Here is an 11,078-nt window from a genome sequence, read left to right on the forward strand (position 1 = left end):
TTGCTTTTATCAAATTTGAACTGGTTGATATTGAAACATTGGCCATGTTGAGGGAATGGGTTTGAAAAAAAAATACTCACTGACAATAAACAGCAGCTTGGAGATTATCATTCGAGTTAATGGGTCAACAACACAAAAGTAGATTATAAACCAATCGCTCGAGCACTGAGGCCAAACTTTCGTGAAGGATTAAGTATTCTGGATTTTCATCAGAATAATGGAGCTATCATCAGCGCAGACCAGTATTAAAGAGTAATTTGGACAGCAAATCCAATATCTGCATATATACAGTTGAATGTAAAAATTAGGATGTTGTTATTTGGGTTGTCCAGCTCCTGCACAAGCTTTGCTGTAACAGTATCTTGTGGACTGACTGAGCATTCAAACACAGGTGAATTTGGGATACTTACGTGATAGATCCCCACTGAAAATACCAAAAAAGTTAGGTCTTGTCCCTTCAACTGTAAGTAATTTTTTAATGGCATGCTAAGACTTAATTATTGCCAAACACACTCTCTGACACTGAAAACTAACGTGAATAGGTATGGACTCTCATTTCTTCAGATTTTAATGATTGTTGGATGTTTTTAAAAAATAAAAAGCTAAAATAAACTTTTTTTTTACTTTTCCTACCTGCCACTTTTATCACTCCCTCCTAATCCCACCTTTCCTTCCCTCCCTTTATTTCACTTTCTGTACATGACTTTCCATTGAATGAATGATTTCTAACTTACACATCTTGATTTAGACTCTGTGGGAAGAACTTTCCCACTTATGGTGAAGCAGGTTTGGGTGCAGGCAGTGTGTTAAATTCCTTTGAAATTAAAGTCGGATTGGGATATTCCTCTCTCAGGTGTCATCTGGGCAGGATTGAAGTCAGCAGGGTACTCCTTTAGATCTGTTGGTAAAGCAATTAAATTGAAAAAATTAAATTAGAAAGCCAATTTAGATCTATTTTAATCCTCAATTCTGGATTTAACTGCCAGGGTGCCAATTTCTCAATCTGTCAGAATAGAAATGAGATAAAATCGAATTAGCAAGAGTAAAAGAAACAAAATAGAGGCAGAGGTATGATCTGGATCAGTTTTCTCATTTCTTTCTTAATTCCTTCACTTGCATTTGGACGGCTGATATTCAGCCATTCACAGCTCACCTGGAAAGATGTGCTGTTGCTTTTTTACACCCTTTACCTTTTGTTCCATTAAACCTTTTGTCATTTCAGTTCTCCTGCCCTCCAACCTATCAGAGGCCTTCCCTTTTGTTCCTCCTCCCCTTCATTCTTGCACTTTCTCAGAACCTATGACATTTCTACCTTTCTTCATTTCTGATGAAGAATCATCAATCTGAGATTTTGGGTTGGATTTTCGCTACTGAGGTGGGTAGCTCGGGTTGGGCAATTTCTCAACTCGGCAGACCCACCTGGGTATAATTTGGACAGCAAGTCTCCAATGGTGGGGTATTCGATGTGGGAGGGAGGTGGGTGCTGCAGGATGCAGTCAGGCCCGCTGCTCCAGGAAGCAGATAGGAGGCAGCCACAGGGGTGGCCGACTAAAGGCCTACCTGGGAAATCTGGGACTTTGTCCCAGCTATTTGATTATGCTTTAGGCCCTCTTTTCCTCACCTCTCACACCCCATCACCCCCACCACACACTTCACATGCACCCTCTAAGCCAACTCATATGTCAACCACCCGAAGGCTGCTTCAAGGCCAGATGCCAACTCAATGCTAATTCATGCCTCCCACCCACCCTCAATGGGTCCTCATATCCTCCATGACTACTCATGATCTTTTCATGCCTATTCACCCAGTATACAGAATGTACAGAATCAAGGAACTCTCTAGGACAATGGTATGCGTGAAGCTGCTTAAAAACAGCCATCCATAATTTGTTTTGAATTTTTAAAAACTGGTGTTCCTATAACTCTAGAAAAGTGTCAATCAAAATCCATTAAAGTATTAATAATAGGAGCTAGAAGCACTTGATGCCTCTTAACTTTGTGCGAAAATATACTGAGACATTGCCAAACGAGGACACAGGAAAAAACTTATTACAACCTCACCTAGCTGTCAATTAAACAATGTCAATACTTCTCTCCAGTTGTAAAAACAGAGTTAATTCTTCTTTTAGTCTGGGCTCTAAACCAAGCATGATGATTAATCAACCAAAAGCTGGCCCGACTCTATGATAATTGCAGGATTCACAATGAAGCGGGTCATGTCAGGAGTGCAAGATGTGTGCTTTCTACCTGCAACTTTATCCCATGCCAGTGAAAATTTGGGGCACCAGGAATGGGGGCAGGAATCCTGCAATCGGGTCCTGCCATCATTTTTAAATGGCTACGAATACCTCCAACTCTGCGAAAATCTGGCCATTTAACTCTGTTTCACTCCACAGATGCTGCCTGATCTGCTGAATATTCCAGATTTTCTGTTTTTATTTCAGATTTTCAGCATTTGCAGTATTTTGCTTTTGCAACATTTATAGAACCTTTAATTGAAATATTTAAAACAGAAGGAGAGAGTAACGTGTCCGTCCACTTTCTCTGTTTCTACTTGCCAGCTCCTTTTTTTTCTCGGTGGAGGACAGTGCGCAACTGGTAGTATAACTTGCATTGCCAGCTGCTCCTCACTCCAGAGCCTACTGTGAAACCGATGCCCAGTGGTGTATGTGGCCCCCTTAGGCATATAATTTAATTCCAGAATCGCTTCTAGTTTCTTCTATTTTGAATGAAACAAAAGACGACTGACCCTGTTTCCACAGGTTTCAGGGACCAGGATGGTTACATCAGCATACCAGTTTTGTTCACCCTGAATGTGATGGCGACAGCAAAATACAAATAGTATTCAAGAAGCTGAAAAAGCAATGAACTATTCAGTTGCTAACCTAATAGATGCTTTGACAGAGGCCTTGCAGCTGATGTTCTACTGCGCAATGCTGGAAGTGAAATACAGCAGCACATTTGGTGACGTTCCCTCATTCACTATTTTAACAAGAGAGATGAATGGATCTCATCACCAATCTTACATCTCACTGTTGCAGATCAATGATTTTTACTTACATGTTATTACCCTGTTTGGGGTACTTTACGATAAGGTCCCAGCCAACAGTTCAAGTGGCACAAAGGATCCCTTGGCACTATTCTAAGAGCTGTCTGTTCTCCCTAATGTCCTGGCAAATGTTCCTTCCTGAATCAAAATTAACAGATTAATTGGTCATTTATCACATGCTGTTTGTGGGATCATAATATGTACATGTTGACTCGTGTTTCCTACTTTGCAGCACTTTGAAAGTACTTCCCTTTTGTGATGCACTTTGGGACACACAGGATGAGAAATTTGTCATATATATATATATATATAAATTTTATTCTTTCCTGATTTAATATCCTTGTATATGTTTATAATACAGACCCAACAGGTGGAGGAGAATCGTGCGACCATTCCATCATAAATATGAGACCGGTACTAGAATCTGCCTTCTTTACTAAGGAGGTATGTGTTTGAACCATTGTTTGGCTAGGATAAAATAATGGCCAGTTAAAATACCACTGCCATACCAATGTAAGTGATCTAGAAATTGACCACTGTTAGTAACTCTTTGAGAACAGGACAGGTTATTAAGGTCAGAAAAACCAGCACAAAATTATTGGCTTTCCTTTCTCTCAAAAACTCAGGAACAAAAACTTGCATGTGCAATGATGCGTTCCAAAACTGTTCTCTTGGTTGTCAGACATCCTGTGACATTTCTCTAGCTGTGGCAGAGGATACAGTTATGTTAGGTCCAATAAGACTAGTAAGATACTAGTCTGCTCCTAGTATCACTGGGACCACATGGAGAGTTTCCATTGTACAGGATTACATGGGCATTCACAATGTTAAATGTTAACATAAAAATGTGACTGAAAAATTGTGACAACAGGAAGTGAAGTTGTAAACAGGAAATGCATGCTTACACATGGTTTTTAATATAATGCTAATTGATCTCCAGTGGTGCTGCAAACGAGAGTGCAGACCATGTATAGGCTTCAGGTGAATTGGGGTTAGAGGGCAGAGGATAAGTACACCCTGGCATACAGGTGTAATTCATTTCCCATTTTAAAGATGCACATGCTGTCCTTATTTTTATATGGCTATTATCAATTCTTATGTCCACATTTATACCTGGAACTGCCCACATAAACATCTCAGGTTTTAATAGTGCCATCCTGTCCATTGGGATTGTCTTCACATGAATCGTGCTAGGACTAGTGTTCTGGCGAGTCATATACTAATGTCATTCTTTGGGCTGTAGAGAAGGCTTTAAACTAAATAATGGGGGGAAGAGATCATGTGAGGCGAGATATGGTAAATTAAAGGCAGGAACGGACAGAGCATACAAACTTAAGAGTACGCCAGCAGATAAGAACAGAGATTGCAAAAATGGTAAAATATAGAGTTAAAGGCTCTGTATGTGAATGTGCGCAACATTTGAAATAAAATAGATGAGTTGCTGGCACAGAAATAAATATGTATGATCAGACAGCCACTATGAAAGATAAAATAAATGTGGATGCTGGAAATCCAGAACAAAAACAAAAATACCTGAAAAACTCAGCAGGTCTGACAACATTGCGGAGAGGGATACAGTTGACGTTTTGAGACCATTCATCAGAACTAAGACATATAGAAATGAGATGAAATATTATGAAAATATGGTTGCAAAGTGACCAAGGCTGGGACATGAATATTCAAGGGTATTTGACATTTTGGAAAGACAGAAGGCTAGGAAAAGGTGGTGGGGTAGTTCTGTTAATTAATATGGACATTAGTACAGTAGTGAGAGATGGTCTTAGCTTGAAAGAGCAAGATGTAGAATCTTGGTCCACTCCTCCATCACCCCCTACTCCTCAACTCCCACTTATGGCACCTCCCCATGCCCACGCAGAAGATGCAACACCTGCCCCTCACTTCCTCTCTCCTCACCGTCCAAGGGCCCAAACACTCCTTTCAAGTGAAGCAGCATTTCACTTGCATTTCCCCTAACTTAGTCTACTGCATTCGTTGCTCCCAATGCGGGCTCCTCTACATTGGAGAGACCAAACGCAAACTGGGCGACCGTTTTGCGGAACACCTGCGGTCTGTCCGCAAGAAAGACCCAAACCTCCCTGTCGCTTGCCATTTTAACACTCCACCCTGTTCTCTTGCCCACATGTCTGTCCTTGGCTTGCTGCATTGTTCCAGTGAAGCCCAACGCAAACTGGAGGAACAGCACTTCAACTTCCGACTAGGCACTTTACAGCCTTCTGGGCTGAATATTGAATTCAACAACTTTAGATCGTAAACTCCCCCTCCCCCCATCCCCACCCCGTTTCTTCCCTCTCCCCCCTTTTTTTTCAATAATTTATATAGATTCTTCTTTTCCCACCTTTTTCCATTATTTTTAAATCTACAACTAATACTTTGTTAGTCTGTCCACCCCACCCCCACTAGAGCTGTACCTTGAGTGTCCTGCCATCCATTCTTAATTAGCACTTTTCTTAGGTAATATCACCACCTTCAACACCTCTTTGATCCTTTTGTCTGTGACATCTTTTGATTATCTGCTCCTATCACTGCTTGCTTATCCCTACAACGACCCCACCCTCAACTTCTCTATCCCCCCACCCCCCACCTTAGACCAGCTTATATTTCACCTCTCTCCTAACTATACTTCAGTTCTGCCGAAGGGTCATGAGGACTCGAAACGCCAACTGTTTTCTTCTGCACCGATGCTGCCAGACCTGCTGAGTTTTTCCAGGTAATTCTGTTTTTGTTTTGGATTTCCAGCATCCGCAGTAGCTTTTAGCAAGATGTAGAATCAGTTTGGGTAGAGATAAAAATTAGGAAATGTAAGAGATCACTCACAAGAGTACCTCATGGGTCCCCGAATAGTAGGACAGAGTATACAGGAAGAAATAAATGGGGCATGTAAGAAAGGTACCGCAATAATCATGGGTGACTTTAATCCAGATGTAAATTGGGTGAATAAGCTTGGCAAAGGTAGCCTGGAAAATGAGTTCATACAGTGTATTCATGACAATTTCGTAGAATAATATTTTCTTGTACCAGCCAGGGAGTAGGCTATTCAAGCCTGGTAATGTGCAATAAGACAGGATTAATTAATAACCTCATTGTAAAGAAGCTTCTAGTCAATAGCAATCATAGCAGTATAGAATCTCACATTCAATTTGAAGGTGAGAAGTGAGGGTCTAAGCCTAGTATTTTAAACCTAAATAAAGGTGATTATTAGGGTCTGAAGGCAGAGTTGGCTAAAATGAACTGGGAAACTAGGTTAAAAGGCGGGACAGTAAAGACATAGTGGCAGACATTTAAAGAGATATTTAATAACTCAGCAAAAAATTGGGCAGATTTTAAAAACCAGCAAAGAATGACTACAAAAGTAATAAAGAGGGAGAAATTAGAGTATCAGAGAAAGGTAGCTAGAAATGTAAAGACAGATAGTAAGAGCTTCTGGAAGTATTTTAAAAGGATATCAGCGATGCAAGAAGGCAGCTCACCACCACCTTCTCAAGGGCAACTAGGCATGGGCAATAAAAGCTGGCCTTGTCAGCGATGCCCATATCCTATGAGTGAATTAAAGTGAGAGTTGGCCCTCTGGAGAGTGAGTCTGGGAAATTCATAATGGAAAATAATGAAATTGTGGCACTATTGAACAGGTATTTTGTGTTTATATTCACAGCAGAAGGGCTTAGAAAACTTCCCCAAGATACATGAAAATTAAGAGGTGAAAGGGAGGGAGGAACTTAAAACAATCACCATCACCAGGGAAAAGGTATGGGAAAACTCTTAGACCGAAAGGTGGACAAGTCCACAGGACCAGATGGCCTGCATCCTAGGGTCTTAAAAGAAGTGGATACAGAGATAGTAGATGCATTGGTTATAATCTGGAAGGGTCCCAGCAGTGGAAAATACCACATGGAATACCTTTATTCAAAAAAGGAGGGATACAGAAAGCAGGAAAGTACAGGCTAGTTAGCCTAACATCTGTCATAGGGAAATTGCTCGAATCCATTACTAAGGAACATTTAGCAGGCACTTAAATCATAATAGGATTAGGTGTAGGGGTTAACATATTAGCATGATTAAAGGACTGGTTAGCTGAAAGGAAGCAGAGATTAGGGGAAAGTGGTTCTTTTTGGGTTGGCCAGCTGTGAGTATTGGAGTGGGTATAGGGGTATAGGGCCGGCCTGAAACCATAAGATAAGCCCTTCGTTCCTGGAATGAGTCAGATGAACGTTCTCTGAACTGCTTCCAATGCAATTATATCCTTTTTCAAATAAGGAGACCAAAACTGTACACAGTGTTCCAGTACAAAAACAGAATTACCTGGAAAAACTCAGCAGGTCTGGCAGCATCGGCGGAGAAGAAATCAGTTAACGTTTCGAGCCTTCATGGCCCTTCGGCAGAACTGAAGCATAGTTAGAAGAAGGGAGATATATAAACTGGTTTAAGGTGGGTGGGGGGGGGGGGTGGTGGGTGGGAGGAGAGAGACATTGAGGGTGTGGTGATTGTGGAGATGAGCAGATAATCAAAAGATGTCACAGACAAAAGGGTCAAAGAGGTGTTGAAGTTGGTGATATTTGTCTAAGAAAAGTGCTAATTAAGAATGGAAGACAGGATATTCAAAGTACAGCTCTAGTGGGGGTGGGGTGGAAAGACTAACGAGGTTTTAGTTTTAGATTTAAAAATAATGGAAATAGGTGGGGAAAGAAGAATCTATATAAATTATTGAAAAAAAAGGCGGGGGAGGGGTGGGGGGGAGAAACGGGGTGGGGATGGGGGGAGGGAGTTTAAGATCTAAAGTTGTTGAATTCAATATTCAGCCCGGAAGACTGTAAAGTGCCTAGTCGGAAGATGAGGTGCTGTTCCTCCAGTTTGCGTTGAGCTTCACTGGAACAATGCAGCAAGCCAAGGACAGACATGTGGGCAAGAGAACAGGGTGGAGTGTTAAAATGGCAAGCGACAGGGAGGTTTGGGTCTTTCTTGCGGACAGACCGCAGGTGTTCCGCAAAACGGTCGCCCAGTTTGCGTTTGGTCTCTCCAATGTAGAGGAGACCGCATTGGGAGCAACGAATGCAGTAGACTAAGTTAGGGGAAATGCAAGTGAAATGCTGCTTCACTTGAAAGGAGTGTTTGGGCCCTTGGACGGTGAGGAGAGAGGAAGTGAAGGGGCAGGTGTTGCATCTTCTGCGTGGGCATGGGGAGGTGCCATAAGTGGGGGTTGAGGAGTAGGGGGTGGTGGAGGAGTGGACCAGGGTGTCCCGGAGGGAACGATCCCTACGGAATGCCGTCGGGGGGGTGAAGGGAAGATGTGTTTGGTGGTGGCATCATGCTGGAGTTGGCGGAAATGGCGGAGGATGATCCTTTGAATGCGGAGGCTGGTGGGGTGATAAGTGAGGACAAGGGGGACCCTATCATGTTTCTGGGAAGGAGGAGAAGGCGTGAGGGAGGATGCGCGGGATATGGGCCGGACACGGTTGAGGGCCCTGTCAACGACCGTGGATGGAAAACCTCGGTTAAGGAAGAAGGAGGACATGTCAGAGGAGCTGTTTTTGAAGGTAGCGTCATCAGAACAGTGTTCCAGTTGTGGTCTCACCAAGGCCCTGTGGGATCAGTGCTGGGGCCTCAGCTATTTACAATTTATATCAATGACCTGTAAAGGGACTGAACATATGGCAGCTAAATTTGCCGATGACACCAAGATATGTAAGAAAGTAAGTTGTCAAGAAGGGGTAAAGAGTCCATAAAGGGCATAAATAGGTTCAGTGAGTGGGTAAAAAATTGGCAGATGTGGAACTGTGTGGGAAAATGTGAACTTGTCCACTTTGGTAGGAAGAATAGAAAAGCAGTACACTATTTAAATAGGGAGAGATTGCAGAACTCAGTGGCACAGAGGGATCTGGGTGTCCTGCAACATGAATCACAAAAAGTTAGCATGATGGTACAGCAAGTGATTAGGAAGGCAAATGGAATGTTGGTGTTTGTTGCAAGGGGAATGGAATATAAAAATAGGGAAGTTTTACTGCAGCTGTACAGGGCCTTGGTGAGACCACACCTGGAACACTGTGTATAGTTTTGGTCTCCTTATTTGAAAAAGGATATAATTGCATTGGAAGCAGTTCAGAGAACGTTCATCTGACTCATTCCAGGAACGAAGGGCTTATCTTATGGTTTCAGGCCGGCCCTATACCCACTGAAGTTTAGAGGAATGAGACGTAACCTTATTAAAACGTATAAGATCCTAAGGAGACTTGATAGGATGGAACTCCCTAGAATCCTGGAACTCCCCTCCTAACAGCATTGTAGGTATACTGACACCGCATGGCTTGCAGCGATGCAAGAAGGTTCTCACGACCACCATCTCAAGGAAATTAGGAATGGGCAATAAATGGCTGGCCTAGCCAATGATGCCCACTTCCCATGAAAAAATAAAGAAAGAGCATACTGGGGACATGTCCCCATTTCTGGGGAGGACTAGAACCTGGGTACACAGTTTAAAAATAAGTGGTCTCCCTTTTAAGACAGAGGTGAAGAGAATTGTTTTTTCCCTCAGGAGGTGATTAGTCTGCGGAATTCTCTTCCCCAGAAATCAGTGGAGGCGGTGTCATTGAATTTATTGAAGGCTGAGATGGATAGATTTTTGATAGAGAAGGGGCAGAATCTTGCCCTTGGATGGCGGGCGGGCCCCACCAGCTCGGCGGCTGGCGGACAGCCGACCCCCATCCCCGAAACGGGGCCCGCCGCCATTTGAGTGGGCGGGTCAATTAAGGCAAAAGAGCACACTGCTCCCTGAGGCAAAGTCCTGTCTCAGGGAGAATAGTGACAGGTAAGAAAACTCAAAAAATAGAAAAATTAAAAAATTATTCACATGTCCCCCTCATGTGACAATGTCACACGAGATGGGACATATTAATAAAAAGTAAACTTTATTAGACTTTTTAAAAACAAACATGAAACCTCATCCCGCCAGTGGATGAGGTTTCATGCTTTATCAGAAGCTCGCTGGGTCTCCTGGCCTGCCCGCCAGCCTTAAGGTTGGATTGGCAGGTCTTTAATTATCTTAATTCGCCTGTCAATGGCCTCAATTGGCCATTGACAGGTCAGCAGGCGGACAACTAATTTCGCTGTCCGCCTGCCTTCCTAAAAATTTAAAGGGACCGGGATGACGGCGGGGGTTCCTCCAAACGTCATCCCACGTCACTTCCCGTCGGCGAGTGGGCCCCGCCCCCAAATCGCCAACGGGAAAATTCAGGAAAGGGAGCAAGGGTTATAGGGGACAGACAGGAAGTGAAGTTGAGACCACAATCTAATTCAGATCAGCCATGATCTTATTGAGTGGCAAAGCAGGCTTGAAGGGCTGAATGGATTACTCCTGCTCCTAAGTCCGCTGTTTCTATGCCTGTGCTAGTCCTGCAGCACCTTCACTAGAGGAAGAGAGTAATTTCAGAATGAAAAGTTTGCACGTCCAGTTCCCATTATAAATATGGACACATGATCTTGTAGATGACAGGAACTGCATGTCAGTATAAGATTTTTCATTTAGAGAGAAATAAAAGATTTAACTCTTTCTTTTGCAGGTGAAAATCCAGAGGCCACAGATTAATACGTATGATTACATTTCTCAATTATAATACATTCATGTTGCCTACTTTTGTTTATTATTGATATGTACATTTTTCATTTTGTCTTGTAAATTGTATTTTGGTGTAATACCATGAGGAGGCTCTACCATTAAAGTAATGAATTATTTCTTTGAGAATCTTAGGTGTGTGTCTTTTCACAATTTAAACAATTAGAGGACTGGGTAGCAACAAGTTCATCAAACAAAAACACACAAGAGTGAGATGAACTAAGTTGGAAGGAAGTTTGTCCAGCATAGACTTGATGGGTCAAGAGGCCTGTTTCTGTGCCATAAAGTTCTATATCATTCTGTGTAAAAGTGCCCCCTTTAAAAGGGACACAACTAATGAAAATTAAATCATAAAAAGGGAAACTTATAGCTTAAATAATAATATTTTGCTCATGTCCAACAAACACT

At 42.5% G+C, this 11,078-nt stretch overlaps 1 protein-coding gene across 1 annotated transcript in view; it reads left to right on the forward strand.

The window, feature by feature from the left end:
- LOC144671704 (uncharacterized) overlaps positions 1–10,797 on the forward strand; it is a 46,498-nt gene extending 35,701 nt beyond the window's left edge. The window contains exons 12-13 of the mRNA XM_078533718.1: positions 3,411–3,493; positions 10,618–10,797. Coding sequence (XP_078389844.1) covers positions 3,411–3,493; positions 10,618–10,671 — 137 coding nt within the window. The 3' untranslated portion in view covers positions 10,672–10,797. The remainder of the gene's footprint in view (positions 1–3,410; positions 3,494–10,617) is intronic.
- Positions 10,798–11,078: the final 281 nt, after the last annotated feature.

Source organism: Cetorhinus maximus, chromosome 34, assembly GCF_964194155.1.
Source record: "Cetorhinus maximus chromosome 34, sCetMax3.hap1.1, whole genome shotgun sequence".
NCBI classification, from domain to species: Eukaryota; Metazoa; Chordata; class Chondrichthyes; order Lamniformes; family Cetorhinidae; genus Cetorhinus; species Cetorhinus maximus.